The sequence below is a fragment of the Hyaena hyaena genome, unplaced genomic scaffold (assembly GCF_003009895.1).
Source record: "Hyaena hyaena isolate Hyena2069 unplaced genomic scaffold, ASM300989v1 scaffold_22, whole genome shotgun sequence".
NCBI lineage: Eukaryota > Metazoa > Chordata > Mammalia > Carnivora > Hyaenidae > Hyaena > Hyaena hyaena.
Genome location: NW_024080654.1, coordinates 2,935,125 through 2,956,656, shown reverse-complemented (window position 1 = coordinate 2,956,656; position 21,532 = coordinate 2,935,125). Strand labels below are relative to the sequence as shown.

Here is a 21,532-nt window from a genome sequence, read left to right as displayed (position 1 = left end):
AGGTATCAGCCCAACAGAAGTATGTACGTGGGTTTCCCCCAAACACGTCAGAGAATAGTCACAGAATCAGAAGTCACAAGAGCCCCCAACTGGAGGCCCTTCAATAGTAAAATGGATGCAGATGATGGATTCAGGAGTGAAGGGAATGAGCAACACCTGCAACCGCATGGGAGCTGTTCACGGGCTAGGCGGGGAGCTGGGAAGGCAGGCAGCGTGTAGAAAAGATTGCGTCCCACCGATGCCATTTGTAAAACATTTAAAAAGGCATAGGCTTGGGGCGCCTGGGTGGCTCAGTCGGTTAAGCATCCGACTTCGGCTCAGGTCATGATCTCACAGTTCGTGGGTTCAAGCCCCGCATCAGGCTCTGTGCTGACAGCTCAGATCCTGGAGCCTGTTTCAGATTCTGTGTCTCCCTCTCTCTGACCCTCCCCTGTTCATGCTGTCTCTCTCTCTCAGAAATAAATAAAAAACATTTAAAAAAATTAAAAAAAAAGGCATAGGCTTTCTTTCATGATGAAAGTCAAAATGGCACTGACCTTCAAAACCGGGGAGGAGCACGAAGGTGGGGGGGGTGGCTAGCAGAGTTCCATGTTTACATTGGGGGTGGCCACCGGGGGATGTCTGCTTTGTAAAAGCGTGTCAGCAAGCTGCATCCCCGAGGTTTCGCACCCTATTGCATGCATGTTTTAAAATAAAACCTCTGTATTTCAAAAGGAAGCTTAAATGTCCTGTTTCATGTAGTGAGCTTAGATGTCTGTATTAGCAAGCGAGTCAAAGACTGTAAAGCAACATGGGAGCCAAAGCAAACAAACATGCCCGCTGCCGGCCCTGCTGTGCTGTTCAGGGGTTACAACCCTCCCCCTCGCGTGAGCAAGGCGGATTCCTACCCCAAATTACTATGAGTATTACTATGAGGTCCTCTCTGAGTCAGCAGCGGTCCCCATCACAAACCAGGCGGGCAGGCCCCTCTCCGCACAACGGCCGAGAAGTCCAGCTGATCTGCGCAGGTGTCAGGTGGGCTGCGTGGCACCTGGCCGTGGAGGCTGGCTGGCTGCTGGCTCCTCCGTCCGGCACAGACAGCAAGTCCACGCCCTCAAGTAGCTATTTACCAGCATGATTCCTGACTTGGCGTTTAAGGCCAGAGTATCAGGGCTGGGCCCATACACTTTTAAGCTTGGAAACACTCTGTTACAGGAAATTCCAGTAGAACATCATTTTCCTTCAAGTAAACTGCGGGCAGCAAAGTAAACAGGTGCGTTGCAGTGGGGAGCCCCCCCCCCCCCCGCAACACCACTGTGTTACCTCACCTCCGACCCACGTCCTCACTGCTAAATACGCTCCCTGAACCAGGCTCACTTTCCATGCAAGTTCATGCTGGAGGAAGACAGGATTCGCATTTCAAGGCTGGTTTAAACTGTAAGGATAGTTTATGTGCTGAGTTCTGCACCTGCTGCTAAATGATGGAAAGTCATCAAAGACCAGGGGAGTCTGCAGTCGATCCCCATAGCTTGGTGTGCAAGCCTGTGGATTGGTAGCACGATCTTCTTTAACGATATGCTCCAAGAAATACTCAAGTTATGTCTTTATATATATAGTATTGGTGTGAACAAATCCTTTTCGAAATATGTAAAATGTTCATAATTTCAAACACTTTGTTTCATACCTTAACACATATTACTTTATCATGTTTTAGGAATATGCCCTGAATTTTGAATTTTTTTAATGTTTATTTATTTTTGAGAGAGAGAGAGACAGAGACAGAGTATGAGTGGCAGGGTGGGGGAAGAGAGAGAGGGAGACACAGAATCTGAAGCAGGCTCCAGGCTCTGAGCTGCCAGCGCTCAGACTTGGGAACAGCGAGATCATGACCTGAGCCAAAGTGGGAGGCTCAACCGACTGGGCCGCTCAGGTGCTCCAAATGCCTGAATTTTTAAAATGACATTTAGTACATGGGGAGAAACCCAACGACGGGCAGTGTCAGCCAAATTCCACAAAAAAGCCAGGCAGAAGGCGCTGAAGATTTTTATTTGGTGACTCACGTTAGCAGCAACACCAGAAAAATGACTCACCTCCTTGATCAGGACTCGTGCTCTGCGTACACTTTGTAATTCTAATACTGTAAAATGAAGTAAGTTGCAAAATATTTTATTTTAAACAACAAAGCCAAAATTGTAGAAATCAGAGTTCTAGAGAAAATTTAATCTTGGACACAAAATCCAGATCATTGTTTGTTCTGTTTTGAAAAGCATCTTGGTAAAAACATTTAAGACTGGAGAAAATTATTGTAGCCAACGGTCTATTCTCCCATCTACTATTTAAACTAGAGAAGGAAATTGTTGAATGAATTTATACCAGTGACATTTTTTTTTTAATCAGATATTCTATTTCCAAATCAAATCTTTTTTTTTTAATTTTTTTTTTTAATGTTTTATTTATTTCTAGGAGAGAGAGAGAGACAGCGTGAGCAGGGGAGGGTCAGAGAGAGAGGGAGTCACAGACTGAAACAGGCTGAGGCTCTGAGCTGGCAGTCAGCACAGAGCCCGACGCGGGGCTCGAACCCACGAACGGCGAGATCATGACCCAAGCGAAAGTCGGATGCTTAACCGACTAAGCCACCCAGGCGCCCCTATACCAGTGACATTTTTAAGAAGACAGGTGAACCGAGGGTGATTGATATTATGAAGATGGTTATGCCGCCATCTGCAAATGTGATTCCCTATTAGATGAAAACGAGGACAGCATCCCTGGCATTATCAGGATCTGTTTCATGAGCACACGGCACATCACGTCCTTCTGAGGTGCCAAGAACTTTAATGAAGCCTCCACTTCTGTAAATCTAATAACATGAGTGCTTTCTTTTAAAGGCTGGGATACTAGCCGCAGTTTAAAAGAGAAGAACATGGGGCGCCTGGGTGGCTTAGTCGGTTAAGCGTCCGACTTTCGCTTAGGTCATGATCTCGTGGTTCGTGGGTTCGAGCCCCGCGTCGGTCTCTGTGCTGACTGCCTGCTCAGAGCCTGGAGCCTGTTTCAGTCTGTGACTCCCTCTCTCTCTGACCCTCCCCTGCTCATTCTTTCTCTCTCTCTCTCTCTCTCTCTCTCCTACAAATAAATAAAAAACATTTAAAAAAAAATAAAAGAGAAGAACAGGAGAGAAAGGGAAAATACATCCCATTATTATGAATGCATTCATTAACTTCTAATGGAGATTTTATTTTTATAGACAAACAATTATAGGTATTTTTTTTCACTGAATGCTTATATGCATAGGGATTGGAATTACCCTGCAGTGAAAGTTTCTGAAGTGACTGGATAAGCTAGAAAAAATATGCGGTGAGTGTAGACACATGAGAGAATTATTTCCCTCCTGTGAAAAATATCTGGTGTTCCATCAGGTAATACGGAATATTATAGATTAAAAACTGCAAGTTTGAAATAAACCAAAAAAACTCTAAATAGCACTTGTATTTTATTTTAAGTCCAACTGTTTAATACATTTAAATGGAAGGTTTATTTAAGTACTTTTTTTATGTGTCAAATGCAAGATTTCTCTAAGTTGTTTTTTTTTTTTTTCTCACTTCCTATAATGTTAACTGGAAGAGGAGGTGGGGGCAGAATTGACATAAAGAGCGGGGATGAATCCTGAGATGCCCCAAAATGTCTCAATTAATATCGTACAGACACGGGCACTTTGTCCGTGGAGTACAATGGGATGTCGTTCCTGAAGAAATGATTATTGCCCCTTTCCAACCTGTGCTTCCTACAAGCCAAGCCGCGATGACTAAGTAGTTCGACACGGCCTTAGAGGGAGACGTCTACTTCTATCTTTCCCCAAACGGGTTCTATTTCTTGTAATTCACATGACACCCCTCGGCTGTGGCTGTCTGTTAAATTTCCTGTTTTGGTCAAGGTTCAGCAAATCAAAACAAATAGCTCACAGAAAAGCTACTACTGGTTTTCTTCCTTTGGTATTTCCAGTTAAGTGTGTTCTCCGTAGAGGTACAGAGAAAGGGAGGAATAGAGCCACGGATAAGGGACAAGTCGGTCACAGAAGTTTCAATGCTCCGAAAAACGTGCCATCTCCGTCTCGTGATATTTTAGCATCTTCACGTGGTATTGCCAGTTGGAGTTCATCTCCTTCTTCCAGCTTTGCGATGCCTGGAAAACAGTGATTTACAGGGACTTTAAGTGGTTGTACAATGCGTTGGGTGGGGGTGGGGGGAGCACATTAAATAAAACTATGTCATTTTGGTAAAATGCTAACATCGGCATTCACACCTCAACTCACACCAGGAGACTTCGTAACCAGTTACACCATTCCACCAGCCAGAAAACAAAAACAAAAACAAAAGCCAAAGAGAATGAGCAGAAAGAATGATAACAGATATAAATGTATCACCTACTGCCTATAGAATGGAGATGCTAAATAGAAACCAATGTCCTGTTGTAAGAAAAAAGTTAAGTAAATCATAGCACGTCGTCTTGATGGGATATTATATGGTTAAAAGTGGTTTTGCTTCACTATACTGGCAAAGAAAACTGTTTATAATAATGTTAAGTAAAAATACAAAAATAGAAATAGAAAAAACGACATACACACTAAGCAGTATGTATATAATGCGCGTACACACTTAAATGTGCACATACAATGTATATATTGTTAAAATAAAAAACAAAATACCATTTATTACAGAGCCCATCGGTTAACAGAGTTTTCTCTACAGTCCAGACCACAGGATTAGGACTCATTTGGATTATTTTTTATAGCCTTCTAAATTTCACGTTTTATTAAATGACCATATCTGTCTTTATAATCAAAGTAAGAAAGTACTTAGCTTCTCAAAACTGACCAATAAATCTGTGTGTGCCTAATTTACAACGATGTGTCCCGTGATTGAGGAATACAAAACACAATTTGGGAACTACACTCAGTAAGTACGTCAATATGGACTCCACGTTAAAAGGGAAATAGGAAGGAAAAGGAAGGAGGAGAAGGAACAAGGAAAGTAACAAACAAAATAATATCAAAATTGTTAATACTTTCAACCAACAACTTAAAAAGTAGTTGCGTTTTCATGAATAAGCATGGAAAATGTACTTATATGCACTATGTATGTTAACATCTATCATCAAACTCAAAGCACCCAGATCTTCTCGGTGACAGCCAGTATTTATTTACTGAGCACTTAACGATGTACCAGCTACCTTGTTAGACATGCACAGAGCTGTGATCAGAATGACAAAAGATTCCATCTCTAAGGATCTTGATTTTTTGTTTGTTTTTGTGTTTGTGTTTTGTAATAGACTAAGACAGAGAACAAACAGAAGAACATAGTTTCAGGTTTTCTGAAGGGTAATGTGTACACTTTCTAGGATTAGCAAAGCATTTGATGACTACATTAAATAGTAAAAAGAAAAAAATAGGAATTTATTTGTTGAATAAGTCAGTGGCTATAAAGACTGAAGATAAGGCTATTGATTACAGAGCATTACGTAATATTAACTCTCAAAATAACGTCAGCGTGAACTATTTTCAAGCGGGTTCGGTTTAAAATTCTAACCCTGAGCTACTGGCTATTTCGGTTCTTCCAGATTGTGGCAATCGAGTCGTAGCCTCTTCTACAACAGATATACACAATTTGTCCGTGAAACAGTAACAAGGTCCCGCTTTGTGTAAAACGGGTGCTTGGCCTTATGCCTGGCTCCTCGAATGGACCATTTACCTATTTTCCAGGTTATTACGTACGGAAGGGCTTCGTGCACTTCTATATTAATATGTGGTTTTTCATGGCTTTAAACAGCTTTGCCGTAGAGCAGATTAAAATTGCAAACCCGAAGTGTCCTAGAGAATGGTTCTCATAGATAACACTATGCTAACGGCATTGAGACACAGCTCTACCTTTGCTGAGGTCTAGTTAATTACTCGTAAGAAGCAGGCACCTAGGAAGTGTGGCCGAGAACGTGAACACCGAGGGGTGGGCAACCGGAAAGCCTCAAAGAGCAGCTCGAGAAGCCGCAATTACTGCTGCAAATGAACAGCACAGACCGGGGCGGCCTGGCCATTTACCCTGGTCATCGCTGGGCACAGGGGAACTTTTCTTTATGAAAATTAGGGAGTTTCAATTTAACACACTTCCTCATCAACCCATTATGGCTATTTAAGGCTGTGGACCCAGAATGACGATCGTCTCCATTTTTATGAACATTTTCCTTCCTTCCTATCTGTGTTATTGTGCCTTTGCAACTGAGTGCTTCAAACAGGGCGGCTGATCCCCGGGCCTGTGTTTCATGCTGTCTTTCATGGTCACTGTCTGGAACTGAAGACATTCCTCAGGGTTCTCAGTGTTTGTTCAAAACCACCAGGAGGCATCAATGTGTTTAAGGCAAATATGGGTTTTCCCCCCCGCTAATACCGACTTTGATGAATTCACTCCCACAATAAAATGAAGACTGCGGTGGCAGCTACAGCCCAAAGGCCTGAAATGAACAAATCCCGCCCCTTCTCCTTCCCTCCACGTCTTCACTGCCTGTGGCTGCAAGAGGCTTGTGCCTACACGTTCACGTCCCCAAGTCATCTGTCTGCTGTCCGTTCCCGCCAGACGTCACCTATATGAGGCCGACAGAAGGCCACTGCGCAACTGGACCAGACCCTCAAACCGGCCAGGGCGTTCTTCTCCAGCACAGTAAAAACCACAACAACAACAACACTTCAGACGCTCACACGCTGGGGTCGGACCGGCTGGTGTGTCGTTCTATGAGCACTGCCGTTGTTACTACACGGCAGTACCTGCTGAGGAAAATGCAGTTTAGAAGAGCTCTCAGTGTTCACTGCGATGACAGTAGTACCCTCTCTCAGTGTATAAACATGACAAAACTTTTAGTCACGGTTTTTTTCTGCTTGGATTAAAAGGACCTAGCTCATCAGTCAAGAGAATAAAAAGCACACAGCATATTGAGGACGCTCTCTGTCTATTTAACAGAACTGTTATTTACCAGCTGAATAACAGGAATTATTGGGTAGTGTTTCAGGCATATTTTGAATACATCGGAACAAAGTCACCAGACTCAGTTCGTCCCCAAAGACATGGACTTTTTTCCTCTGTATTAGGTGTCCCATGGCAAAGGTGTTATCGGTGTATAAAACCTGAGAAACAAACCAAAGAACTCTGTCAGAAGTGAGCACAACAAGGGGGCACTGGGCGGTGGTGCAGGTTGGGCACTGAACCTACCTGCCCATATATAAAGAAGTAACCGGTTTCCTTCACCAGAATTTTATTTTCCTTTTCTTCCAGCGCCCTTCCTCTCTTGAAGCTGAGCAGCCACGGAACGAACGTGTAAGATCCTGCCATGGAGAGAGTAACTTGTGAGAAAAGCAGCTTTTCACCTCTGTTTAGTGGCTAAACCATGCCTGAAATGAAGAGCTGAATTTCATCTTTAAGGAAAAAAAAAGAGGAGAAGAAGACACATCGGGGCGCTCCGCTGCTTGTTCAGCTGTGGTTGACACGTTAACCATCGGATACAGGAACCTGAGGGCAAACACTTCGTAAGAAATGTTCTGCGTTTTCTTTTATTCTTGTGCATTTCAGCAATTTTCATCATCCAGCCCGGACTGCATGGCAGAGTTGGAGGCCAAAAAAAAAAAAAAAAAAAAAAAAAAAGAACCAAATGTCTCTGAATGATACACAACACAAACGGTCCAGTTTTTTCTCGCCTCCCAGAGTGGAGGGAGATCGCAGGGGGAGAGTTTAGGGAAGGGCATCAGGGGAAGGAGGCCCCTCCCCAGCGCGCTGGGCAACAGAAGACATAACCTTTCCCGGACACGGTCAAGGAACTTGGCCACATGCCTCTGTAATATTCAAGTAGAAGTGGTTTCTGCTCAGCACGTGAACTCTCCTCCGGGACCCCTCAGGCTCCCCAGGGGGGTGACGGGGCTGCTGTGTGTAAGAGCCCCAGGAAGGGTGCAGCCAGCAGCTACAGAAAATGGGTCAGCAGGTGGGGACCCAATCTCTGTGACAGAACACGGGGCTTCAGGACAGACACCCCTGAGAGGGTATAAATACTCCTCTCTCTCTGAATTCACAGCGTAAAGCCACTGGGTTTCTCACTGTCGTGTAAATATTAAGACAAACCGTGAACCCTAAGGCCAGATTAAGAAATGAGGGAGGGGATAAGTAAAATGGCATATAGTAATTGAAAAGAAGTTTAGGGAAATGGTAACATACGTAGAGAATAGCAAAGTGAAACTGGTGGTCTAAAATAGTACAGGGGCGCCTGGGGGGCTCAGTCGGTTAAGCGTCCGACTTCAGCTCAGGTCATGATCTCATGGTTCACGGGTTCGAGCCCTGCGTCGGGCTCTGTGCTGACAGCTCGGAGCCTGAAGTCTGCTTCGGATTCTGTGTCTCCCCCTCCCTCTGCCTCTCCCCAGCTCACCTCTGTCTCTCTCCCTCTCAAAAATAAATAAACATTAAAAATTTAAAAATATAGAAATAAAATAGTATAAAAAGTGCTCCCGTATAATTGGTCCTGTTTGACCACACGCGTCCCCAAGCTTCGCCTCGGTCGTAGCAAAAAGGGAAACAAGAATCGAATCCAGAGTCCACAGGACAATATGCCAGAAGCTCAAGGAAAAAACTTGTCCTGGACTGAGTTTAAGGAAAGCGCTCCCTGGGGATTTCTGAAAGGGGCCGCGCGGTAGACGGGTCGCTGGTGAGGCTCTCTCATTCCTAAGCACAACTGCTGAGGGTGCGCCCACTGCAGCGAGCTCCCCCGAGGCAAGCCCGTCCTGTCTGAACTTTTTCCAAAAGGGATTCTTGAAGGAAGAGCATAAAATGAGAACCATGCATTCTCTGAAGAGGTGGAGGAGTAAAGGACCCAAGGGGCTCACACAAAGCAAACCACCCGCTGGGGCCGAGCTCCGTCCCCCAAGGCAGCTCTCCTGGCTCGCAGGCCCACGGGTGCAGGGCAGGCGCGGGGAGGGGGAGCCAGAGAGGAGCGGCAGGGGCCCTGGCCCCTCCTCTCCTGTGTCCCCAGGACCTGCCTGGGCCCCCCCCCCCCCCCCCGGGAGGGATTGCTCCTCCCCCCAGCATCCGGCAGGGGCCTCATCACCCCGCAGGGCCTGGGAGGAAACATGACTTCCATAAAACCCACCAGGGCCACCCCGGAAGGTGACAGTCCCTGCATAAAAGATCCCCCCAGTGACAATCACAGAGACCAACTCATCGTCCCGTTTTGATACCGCGTCATTTCAGTGACAAGATGACAGCAAGGTAGTTTCACGTTTGCTTCAATGAGATCATGTACCCAAAGCACTTTGAAAGGCCAAGAGCTGAAACCACGAGGCAGAATGACTCGTGCTGGGTGTTCTTACTGAAGGCGGGTCGCCAGGGGCCCTGCTCGGTGCTCTGACCCGAGAAGGGCTTGTCGTCCCTTCGCAACGGTACGTGTCTTGGATCCCGACTTCTCTGGGTTCAGACGCTGTTTGTGTTTGCTTCCCTGCCACCTCCCCAGGGCTAACCCCGGGCCTGGCCTCCGCAGACTTGCGGCCAATAGTTACCGAATCAGCGATTTCAACTTTTAACAGAAGCTACTTGAAAATGGTGGGCGCACTGGGCCACTACCCGCAAGCATCCGATTGTCTTTTAAAAGCATTCTGCTATTTATGAACTTGTTTATTTACTTGAAAAGCATTTTGTGAGCTAGTGACTGAAACTGTGAAACGGGCTCGTGAACTAAAGTAACACGCACAGTTCTCACGCTGCTTGCTTCCATTCTGGTTAGAGATGTTTACTTACTAAACATTTTTTCCCAGTATCTTGCGTTGATCTCCTATTTCTTTACACCATACTTATATCTATAAAATCAGTGAGGTGCTTTGTACCCAATTCCACCACTATAATGTCAGAAAAGAAAGAAAAATAAATAGTTATTAAGTATATATTCTTAGGTTCTCTCGGTATTTTCTTTTGGCATTTCATCCTATCTTGCTGGAATTTTCTTATTAGAGAGTCAATGCATCTTTACTCGTTTTTATGTATTATCTGCATTTCTCCCCCCACTGCACACACACACCACGCACCGTTGCACACCCAGCCACGTACACGCACACACGCATTATATTCCCTACGGCCAAATGCCAAGAATACAGCCCAGCACAGCGTATGTGCCCAGTGATACATGCGACTGAAGGAATCTTAAATCCTTTAAGGAAACAGACCAAATAGTAAGTTAAAAGTCATTATAAACATAGCCATAAATATTATAACATGTTTCTACATCTTAAAACGTGCTTAGATTTTAGCATGCAAATTGGACTACAGAGAAATGCGAATGGAAAAATATATTTGGAGTGCCTTTTCTGTACGATGCTTTTCTAAACCAGAATGCATCTCTACTCTGTCGGTATTTGAGAATTCGGAAGTAAACTCCAAGAGTATTACTGCTTATTTTATCTTTGCTGGTCCACAGCCAAAATACAGATGTGCTGTGGCTTATGAAGCCTAAACTTCCCACCTCCACTCAGCTGTAAATACTTGATGGACTTATCTGCCTCTGAAAATTTAAGAAAATTTCTGTGTGCAATGACATGTGACATTCAATAAAAAGAATGCCAGTATTAGTATGTGAAAAGAATTTACACCTATACTTGAAAGTGTCTGCTCTTAAAAGAGTAGATCTCTCCTGTTCTGACATATATCAAATACATAAATTTTAGGCTGACAACATTTTATAGAAGAATCAGACATATTTCATTAGTATTTGCTTTTTATTCTATTTTATGAATCGGACATTTCCTCGCAAACACTCGTACCCTCAGTCTTACCTCCTTCAAGAGCTGAAAATAGATGCTACAGAGAGCAGTTGTCAGTCAGAGCTGATATGTTTGTTAGTTCTCTTGATTTTTAGATTTTATTATCATACAGGTGCTGGAAGTAGTTTTATGGGATAAAATATTAATAATACTTTTTTAAAGTTAGATTAAGTAAACCGATCCAAGAAATAGTATTTTTCTTTTTTCTTTTTCTTTTTAAAGCAAATACCCTTCAGCATGGAGATCCACAGTTATCATAGGCTTGATTTCACAGTTGAGGTAGAGCAAGGGGAATCAGGAGAAAACAAAGGCAAGTGGGCAGGGCCGGGGGCGGAGCTTTATAGGGGTGAGTTGGAGGCACCCGTCGGGCTGTGGGTGGTGGAGAGAACGATTACTCTGTCTTTTGGAAATATCACAATGTGGCTGCCAGTCAAGAAAAGGTACAAAACTGGCGGCAAGGAACCAGCCAAGGTGGGATATGATGGCGGTCTGTAACAGGATGGTGAGTTGGGAATGAGGGAAATGGATTAACACAGGCTGTATTCATGGGGAATTACTGGTAGAGTTTTGAGACTAATGTAAGGAGCCAGAGGGTGCAGTCAAGGATGACTCCCAGCATTCTGGGTTAAGGAAGCAAGGACGCGGCCATCACACTAAATGACACAGGAACGCTGCAGGACGCGATCTGGGGACAAGTTCTACAGTCCAGGCTGAGGTGCCAGCAAGCTGTAAAGGAAGAGAGGTTAGAGGTGTGTACAGGCTTGGAGCTCGGTGGTTTGGGTTAAAGGTCTGCATTTAAACCATCAGCACGTGGATGTTAAATGACAACACAGTGTTTAAGAACGCCACAGAAACAGGGAAAGAGAACAGGACTACATCAGAGGTCTGAAAGACACCAATATGGAGGAGATACATTTGGGAGTAATTTGCAAAGAGATGTAAAAAGAGGGGCTGAAAAGTTAAGAAAATGGTTAGAAAAACAAACCTCTAGAAGCCCGTGTTTCTAGAAAATGGGAGTCATCGAGTGCCAAATTCTACAGGGAGATTAAAAGTAAATCTCATCCTTGCCTCTACAAGATAATTACAAAACAATCACGTGGCAAAGCAGAAATAAACAAGGGACTTCCGCCATCATCTCGATGGCGGACATTACATCTACCCTTTCTTTCCCTCCTGTCAAGTCATGTGAAAGCAACAGACAGAGGCATGTTTTCCAGAGTAACTTAAAAGGGCTACCACAGTCACTGAGATCACACTGGGGCTGGGTGTGGAAGGGAGAGCAAACAGCAGTGGCCAACTTCACAAAGACCCGGCAAAAATCAACTCCCTAAAGGCGAAGAAGCCCTTGTATGCACATAGAAATCTAGAATCTTACAATCCCGGAAATTTCAGTGTGGGTTAAAAGAACTTAGAAGACGAGGAGGAAAAACCCTCATTTAGATGAAAATAAAAAGTTTCAGAATGGAAAGCTGTTTTTGCACAAGGGAAGATGGAAATAAAGGGTTTAGAATGGGGGGAAAATGTAGAGCTACAGAAAATGGAAGACAGGTAAAGAATTACCCGCACAGACGGAACTGGAAGTCTGAAAAGTATGAGCAACGACCAAAAGTCAAGCAAAACAACCACAGACCGAGAGACCACATCCTGGGCCCGGAAGGGTTGATTCCAAAATTCACTGGTTCCATGTAGCTGCTGTAAGAAATGACCACAAACCCAATGGCTTAAAACAACACACACGTGTCATGTCACAGAACGTGAAACGTGAGAAGTCTCACTGGGCAAAACTCAAGGTGTTGGCAAGACCGTGATCTTTCTGGAAGCTGGAAAACCCATCCGTTGCTTCTTCCGTCTTCCCAAGCAGCAGCCACATCATTCCGAGGTTTGCTCCCATCATCGCATCTCCTTCTTGGACTCTGAGCCTACCAGCGTGCTCTGTGAGGACCCTTGTGATCACACCGGGCCCGGCCAAGGTAGTTTCCCCAAACTTCTTATCTCAGTACATCTGCGAAGTCTCCTTTGCCACGCAAAGTAAAACACTCACGGAAGTTTCAGGGCTCAGGCTGTAGACGCCTTTGGGGGCTGTTATTCTAATTACCACAATAGTCAACACTGAGTTGTGACTTTTTAAAGTATATAAATAATTCTTTGTACACTCAGGCAAGAAAGTCAAGCCACTTAGGAGAAGAAAAATTTCTCTTACTTTAGTTTTCTTTAAGGTGCATCTAATACCCAAAGAAAGTGGAGAAATTCCTACAACTCAGATGAAGAAATGGGAATTTCATATCTAGGCAACTGTCCTTAAAGTATAAAAACCACTTTAGGAGCGCCTGGGTGGCTCAGTTGGTTAAGCGTCCGACTTCAGCTCAGGTCATGATCTCATGGTTCATAGGTTCAAGCCCCACATCGGGCTCTGTGCTGACAGCTCAGAGCCTGGAGCCTGCTTTGGATTCTGTGTCTCCTTCTCTCTCTGCTTCTCCCTTGCTCACACTGTCTCTGTGTCTCTCTCAAAAATAAATATTAAAAAAAAGAAAAAAAGAAAAAAAGAATGAAATTCCAGAAACTAACAGGTGAGTGAGGAAAGCACTGTTCAATCACCTGCAACAGGTATTGAATATATTTATCTGTAAAACCAAACAAGATGAAAGCACATAAGGAGAATGGTTTGACAGAAAAGAATGGAATAGTTTTATGCCATGACAAGGTAGAAATGATAAAATTAACAAATAGACAGAAGTAGAGGAGGAAAAATAGTAAATTCATCAATTGCCTCATTTATAACACCTGGGGCACCAAAGATAGAAATTAGAGTTGACAGATCAAGGAACAAAAATGTGAATATTTTAATAATATATAGATAAACATTAAGAGATATAACATTAGTGCTCCAAAAATGTATGGTGGGGGACAAAGAATAAACAGGAATCATGTAATTTTACCAAATACCAGATCATCAATAGATATCCCTTAAAGATGTAAATATAGGGGCGCCTGGGTGGCTTAGTCGGTTAAGCGTCCGACTTTCGCTTAGGTCATGATCTCGCGGTTCGTGGGTTCAAGCCCTGCGTTGGGCTCTGTGCTGACTGCCAGCTCAGAGCCTGGAGCCTGTTTCAGAGTCTGTATCTCCCTCTCTCTCTGACCCTCCCCTGCTCACGCTGTCTCTCTCTCTCTCTCCTAGAAATAAATAAAAATATTAAAAAAAAAAGATGTAAATATAGATGTCAGAGTGATGTCGTGGAATATGGCCAAGTAGAAAGCTCAAAAATAAGTCCCTTCACTGAAATCGCAATTAAGCTGGCAAAATGTATAGAATCAGTATTCTTAGATGTACGAAAGCTAATTAAAAAAACAACAACCTTATAGCTACCAAGGGAGTACTTAATGAAAAAAAGAAAAAAGGCTATTAAATTCCAATTAAAAGTACTGTAGTTTTGCTTACTCACTTCCCATCCCCCATTCTCCAGCTTGGCAGTGGCCATGAACTGATGATGGCCTGAGTTCTAGGCGGCACCTTGCTGGCACCGGTGGGTATGATACTTACTTTGTTCGCAAAACACTGTGGCTATGCGGTTTGATCTTTCTGGAGGTTTCTTTCAGATGGAAGCAGCTTCCCATGCTGGTGTCAATCAAAAGCTTTAAAGACATACACTACCTGTGGCCTTCTAGAACAAGGGACAGCAGACTGACAAAAGCACACAAACAAATGGAAAAATTAAGGACCATCCACAGAAACAACAACAACAAACATGGCAGAAATTTCCAAGGAATCCCAGACATCGAACTTACCGGACAAAGATTTACAGCTTTTAAACATACTCAAGAGCAAAAGGAAACCACAGATCAAGAACCTCAGAAAACCAGGTGAATGACATATGAACAAAGAGACAGTCAGTAAAGAGATAAAAAATATTTTTTTCTTAAAAAGGAGCCTAATAGAACTTGTGATCCAAAAAGTAAAAGAGGTGACATTAAAAAAATCCAATGGAGAGGTTACAAAGCAGATTGAGCAGGTAGAAGAATCCACAAACTTGAAAATGGAATAATTAAAAGTATCCAGTGTGAGGAAGAGGGGGGAAAATGGAATGAAGGAAGTGAACACAGCATAGGGGACCCTCCATCAGACTAACATTTGCATTATGGGAGTAAAAGAGAAAGGAGCAGAAAGAGCATTTGAAGAAATAACGGCCAAACTCTTATTTTTTTCCTAATATTTATTTATTTATTTATTTTGAGAGAGCAAGAGAGAGCACAAGCAGGGTAGGGGCAGAGAGGAGAGAGAGAGAGAGAGAGAGACAGACAGACAGATAGACAGAGAGAATCCCAAGCAGTCTCTGTGCTGTCAGCACAGAGCCCAATGTGGGGCTCAATCTCACGCATTGTGAGATCATGACCTAAGTGGAACCCAAGAGTCAAATGCTTAACTGACTGAGCCATCCAGGCCCACAGGCAAACTCTTCTTAACTTTGAAGAAAGAATGAATCCACACATCCAAGAAGCTGAATGAATCCTAAAAAGGATACACTCAAATAGATCCCTACCAACGTGAGTTATAATGAAGCTGATGAAAGAAAGGACAAAAAGAGAATCTTGAGAGCAGCTGCAGAGAAGCAATTCCTCAAATACAAGAGATGTTCAATAATCTTAACAGCTGATTTCACACCTGAAACCATGTAGGCAGAAGGCAGTGGGCTGACACATCAAAAGTTCCGAATGAGGGATTATGTCAGCAAGATGGCAGTGCAGGAAGCCTTACACATCATCAATGATTTAACACATCAAATATGATTTAACAATAATATTGGTGCCAAAATACCTGGAAAAGAAATTCAGGATCCAACTAAGAAGCAGAAGCTAAGTAGTAGAGTGAACACTGAGATGGTCACGTTTATACAGGTAAGAGGAGCGATTTCAGTTTATTCACATTAGTCCCATCCCCAAACAGCCCTAGCTCAGCATGAGGAAGGCTGCCTCAGCCTGGGATTCCTCCAAGGAGGGTGGGATTGGAGTGGGCACCTGGCGCCATGGGATCTGACAGTGCCTTCTGGGGAGCCAGTTTCCGTCATCTCACTTAGTGTGGCACAACCAAAAGAGCTTGGTCCTTGATACTGTTAGAAACAAAGAAAGGGGAAGAACAGGATGGTCTTTTATAGTCAGCTTTTTTTTTTTTTTTTTTGTAGGATTGAGGAAAAGTAGAGAACAGATTCTTTTCCTCCAGGAGGGAAGGGAGGAAGCCAAGGGGGCCTTGCTCCTGGCCTTAGAGTGGCTAATATCAAGCACTGCTGAGCAGTGAAAGTGTCTCCAGGGGAAAGTCAGTCCATGAGGAACAGTAGAGGTAGATGGTTCTTCAAGTGCATAGGCAGCAAAGCAACTCTACGAGGAACATGAAGAACCAAGAAAACCCAACACGAATAAAGGGATAAAACAAATCTCCATAAACCTGGAAGAAATGGCCCTTGTGAACTATAAATCACTTTCAACTCTAGTATAAAAGTTAATAGATGAAAGTATTAAAAGAATTATAACTATAGTAATTTGTTAGTAGATATACAATATAGAAAGATGTAAACAGGTATACATCAATAACAGAGTATGGAGGAGGGAGAAGTCAAAGTGTAGTTTTTTTTTATGAAATCGAAGTTAAGTTGCTATCAGCTTAAAATAGACTACTGTAACGAAGTTCTTTTACGTAAGTCTCATGGTAAACACTAATAAAAAACTTGCAATAGACACTCAAAATACGAAGAGAAAGGAATTAAAGCTATCAGTACACAAAATAAGCAGCAAAGAAAGACATCAAGAGAGTGAGAAAGGAAGAACTACAAAACAGCCAGAAAACAATTAGCAAAAGGAAAATAATCAGTCCTCACTATCAATAATTACTTTAAATGTAAATGGGTTAAATTTCCCAATCAAAAGGCATTGAGTGGCCAAATGATTTGAAAGAAAAATAAAATCCAACCATATGCTGCCTACAAGAAAGTCACTCAGCTTTAAGGACACACATAGTGAAGGGCAGGATAACACTATTTCATCTAATGATAAACAGAAGAGACAAGAAGTGGCTATTCTTATATTAGACAAAATATTGTCTAAATATTTGTCAAAAATCGTCAAAATATTGTCTTATGTTGACGTCAACTAGTCAAAAAATGTCACAAGGGATGAACAAGGTCATTACATGATGACAAGTGGATTGATTCATCAAGAGGATATAACACTCAACACTGGAGCCCCTAAATGTATCAAGCAAATATTAACAGATTTGAAGAGAAAAATAGACAGCAATACAATATCAGTAGGAAAATTCAGTACCCTACATTCAATAAAGGATAGGTCATCCAAAAGAAAATATTAAGGAAATAGTGTGCTTGAATAACACTACAGACCACTTGGACTTAACAGACAGATATACACAGCCTAATTCAGACTACAGTAGTAAAATATGCACTTTTCTTACATGCACCAAGGACATTCTCGAAGATAAAGAAAATGTTAGGGTACAAAACAAGTTTGAACAGATTTAAGAAGCTGAAATCACATCCAGTATCTTTTCTAACCAAAATGGTATAAAACTAGAAATCAGTAACAGGAGAAAAATTGGAAAATTAAAAAAAATGTGGAAATTAAACAATACATTCCTGAACACCTAATGGGTCAAAAATAAATCAGAAGGTAAATTAAAAAATATCCTGAGCCAAATGAAAATGAAAACACAACATACCAAGACTTATAGGATGCAGGAAAGCAATGCTTAAGTGCCCATGCGCACTCCAGATACATGCTGTTCAAGGCCTGCTGGCCTCATACAGCAGACCCATGGGTCCAAAGAGCAAGGGACCCACACAAGCACCCTTAGGTTAGTGGAGAGCAGCCACCCCTCCAGCAAGATCATAGATACTACTCTGTGCAAGTCACGTTCACGATCAAGTAGCTGCTTCATCTCTGAGAGTGATTTACTGCATTTTTGTTTGGGCCAAATGTATGAAACAAACCTCTTCTAAGTCATATGTTAAAATTTTTATCTTTGGTCCTTAAGGTCTTCTTCTGATGTTATTTTAATCCTTAGTAAGCAGTCTGCTGCCCATTAAAAGTTGCAAACACATGACTTTGGAAAACGCAGAGCAATAAATAAATAAATAAATAAATAAATTCGAATAAACTATTCGAATTTCAAATAGTTTAGTATCTGTGTTACATTCAGGGTAATTAATGTCACAAAGGAAAATACAGATACAAGCTAGCACTCTTGGCAGCCATTATGAAGGCCAATCCAAATTCATTCTCTGGGCTCCTTCTGCTTTCCCCATTCCTGACCTTCAGCTTAACCCTCTGACACTTGTGAACTCCCTGTTCTGGTTCACGGCCCAGACATTCCCTAGCCCCTCGCCTGCTTTATTTTTCTGCATTGCACTTAATTTTATCATTCTGCATTTTACTTGTTCATTTGCTTTTTATTTTTCCAGTTTTCCCCCCATCAGAAGGTAAATGCCATAAAAGTGAGGAACACACATATTTTATCCATTGCTAAGCCCCAATGCCCACACAGTAACTGGAACATAGTATGTTCTTAACCAATATATGTGAAATACAAAGCAATCTTAACCAATATATGTGAAATACAAAGCAATCATTTCACATCGGATTGTCATAAAAGTGTGATATTTATTTGCACATATGATACACTTATAAATAAAATAATTAATAGAAAATGTTTATGATCTGTTCAATTCTATCTTCATCCTGTTATGATTTCTAAAACCTAACAGATAGGAGAATTAATATTTGTGAAGATACTCTCGAGTCATTAGAGAAGCCAAAATGATTTCTAAGAAATAAAAAGTTGAGTTTGGCTTAGTATTGATTTTGTTTGATCATAGGCTAATTATTTTAAATTTCTAAGTGTTAGTGCCTCTAAGGTAAGTCTGCTTGTTAGATTATTACATTGACCTAAATATTTATTCCCCAGTCATTTTAATTACGTTTAAGTTTCTTACTTTACATCTGATTCTAAGAAGTGTGAAGCAGAGAGTTGATGTGCGATGAAGTTTGAACAGAGAATCACAAGTGATTGGACCCAGAGGCTCTGTGAGTAGAAAAGTCACCGGGCGGGGGACGTTGGGGGTGGGGTGGGGCATCTCATTACCTTCTCGTATAGTAGGTGTGGCGCTGTCTGCGATCAGTTGCAAGCAGTCTTGAATGACTGAAAAGCAAAAATATATCCTTTTAGTCACTTGAATAGGAAACAGTAAGGGAAGGAAGAAGGTGTCTGAGCTCACAAAGCTAGAAAGCTGTTCTTCCAGAAACATCGAGCCAATTTTACCTGCTATGGAGCTTGCTAATTGTTCTAAAATTTCTTTACACAATTTGCCCACAGATATTTATTATACATTTTACTTAAAATATAATATGTCCTTGAAGTTCATGGTGTAGAAAACCCTACATGCTGTTGCCAAATGGTAAGTCTATCACCTTTACAGTTCAACATAACTTGCCTTCAAATATAGACAGAAAGTGAGTTTATCATGTATTTTTCAAGTCTATCATAGATATGAACCAAACTACCAGAATATTCTAACATGATTTTTTTTGTTGCTTAAAAAATTCCATAACCTTAAATAATAACTCAGTGGTAGTGCTAATAATATTAACATTACTGAAAATAAAAACAATTGCTAACATGTATTGAGCAGATAGAAATGCAGGCAACCTCACAAAAATCCTAAAAATTACATACTGGAAATTAAGTCCTGGAAAGTGTAAACAACTTGTTCGGGGCCTGCAGCGGGAAGTGACGGGGCCAGAATTGAAACCACGCCTATTTCACTCTGGAGCCAAAGTCAGGCTTTTGGTAAAGTATTTTGGACCAAAAAGAGAAAGAGGGAACATCTTTAAAAATAAAATGAGAGATTTCCCTGAAACTGCATAATCAGTAAACTTCTGGGAAGCGTCAGTTCGCATCACTTATCAGATGTACAATATTCCAGAAAATATTCGAGAAAAGAGAGAACTGTTCTGTTAAATAAAGACAGATGCCTCCAGGTGAACACAAAATAAGGACATTTTTCCATGGGAAAAGAAAACAAAGCAGTATGTATCTGTGAAAAGCATGAAACAGAAACTTAAGTGTGCCTATTTTAAATTAAGAAAATATTAGTTTAGAGCTTTTCTTATCTAGTAAGTATTTTATTCCGAGTTGTAGTGGTACTTTAAGAACATGCTTCTCTGTATAAATGTTAGAGTCTGACACAGTGAATTCCTGCTTCACTTGATTAATTGAAAACATTCTGATATTTACAACATGGAGTAACAGAGGTAATCATGAAAAGTTCTTCCTAAGTGGTGCAAACACCCAGGTCTGCAGATGATATAGTGAGCGATCACTTAAGAAAATCTGTTACCAAGTTTTCCTTGGTATTTCAAGGCGGAAATAGCATGTTAACGACTGCCATTCCTTTGTGACTCTGAAACCTTTCTACCATGTTTTCATGCTAATCTGATCATTTCGATAGACGCAGAACATTCTGGACTACTCTGTGACTCTTTTACTGATCTCCAAACAACAGGAGCCATGTCTGTGACATAGGGAAAATGTGACTCAGTGCTCTTACGATAACGGACCTTCTGCCAGGACAAATATGTAAAAGCATCGAAAGAGGCAGGATGGTCGTGAATAGGGGCAGCTTAAGGGAAAGCAGCTAACAAAACAGCTAAAGCAGTGAACGTCTGAGGAGCGTGCAGAGGATCTAGGGGAGCCCTACTAAACCTACTATGGATGTGTCCCTATCTCTCTAAGAAATACTTCTTAAGGGCTAACGACTCAGTTCTGTGACAGATGCAAAGGTTGATCAGAGCATGTGAAGCTCTAATCTTTCTTCCACACAGAAGAGGCGCATGTGAACACAAGTCAAAGTCATATTTCCACATGCTCCATCTTTCCTTTGGGGAATGTGTACATGTCCGTAGAGATTAAATGAGATAAATGCGTATGGAGTGTTGCGTGCCACTCCTGAGAGACAGTCATCGGGAAATCAAGCTTGGTAATAACGGCAGTAGTAGAGGTAGCGTTCTCGCTCTTGACTGAACCCAGTAAATTGGGCACATAATGGAAGGGCATGAGGAGAGCATGAAGATCAAGTGAACCCCAATAAAGAGAAAATCAGGTTACTCTCTGTTTCAGCTAACCCATTTCTTGACTATTTATCCAAAACTCCACAGGAGTGTAGAGAAAGTCTGATGCCTTGACACTAACAAACTGATAAGAAAACATCTAAATTTTAATCTCCTGCAGCCCAACTCCAATTGGCTACAACCTACATGTTAGGAAACAATGATCTATTCTATCGGGTAATAGCAGAAATCTAACTTTTAGAAGAAAAGTTGGAGGAAGGGTGTCTGGGTGGCTCAGTTGGTTAAACGTCCGACTTTGGCACAGGTCATGATCACAGGGTTCATGGGTTTGAGCCCCGCATCAGGCTCTGTGCTGACAGCTCAGAGCCTAGGGTTTGAGCCCCGCATCAGGCTCTGTGCTGACAGCTCAGAGCCTAGAGCCTGTTTCAGATTCTGTGTCTCCCTCTCTCTCTGACCCTCCCCTGCTCACTGTTTCTCTCTCTCTCTCTCTCTCAGAAATAAATAAAATATTAAAAAATTTTTTAAAAAAGAAGAAAAGTTGGAGGGAAGAGAAAAGTGTATTTGAAGAAGTACTCTTCAGGAAGGAAAATGGAATATTAAAAG

At 42.1% G+C, this 21,532-nt stretch overlaps 1 protein-coding gene across 2 annotated transcripts in view; it reads right to left on the bottom strand.

Moving 5' to 3' along the window:
• Window positions 1-3,447: 3,447 nt before the first annotated feature.
• TNFSF13B (TNF superfamily member 13b) overlaps window positions 3,448-21,532 on the bottom strand; it is a 33,692-nt gene continuing 15,607 nt past the window's right edge. Inside the window, exons 3-6 of one of the 2 annotated variants that reach the window (XM_039226660.1) lie at window positions 18,945-19,001; window positions 7,227-7,339; window positions 6,991-7,141; window positions 3,448-4,155 (exon numbers count right to left, since the gene is read on the bottom strand). In XM_039226660.1, coding sequence (XP_039082591.1) covers window positions 4,043-4,155; window positions 6,991-7,141; window positions 7,227-7,339; window positions 18,945-19,001 — 434 coding nt within the window. In that variant the 3' untranslated portion in view covers window positions 3,448-4,042. The remainder of the gene's footprint in view (window positions 4,156-6,990; window positions 7,142-7,226; window positions 7,340-18,944; window positions 19,002-21,532) is intronic. The other variant, XM_039226661.1, reaches the window with a different exon arrangement.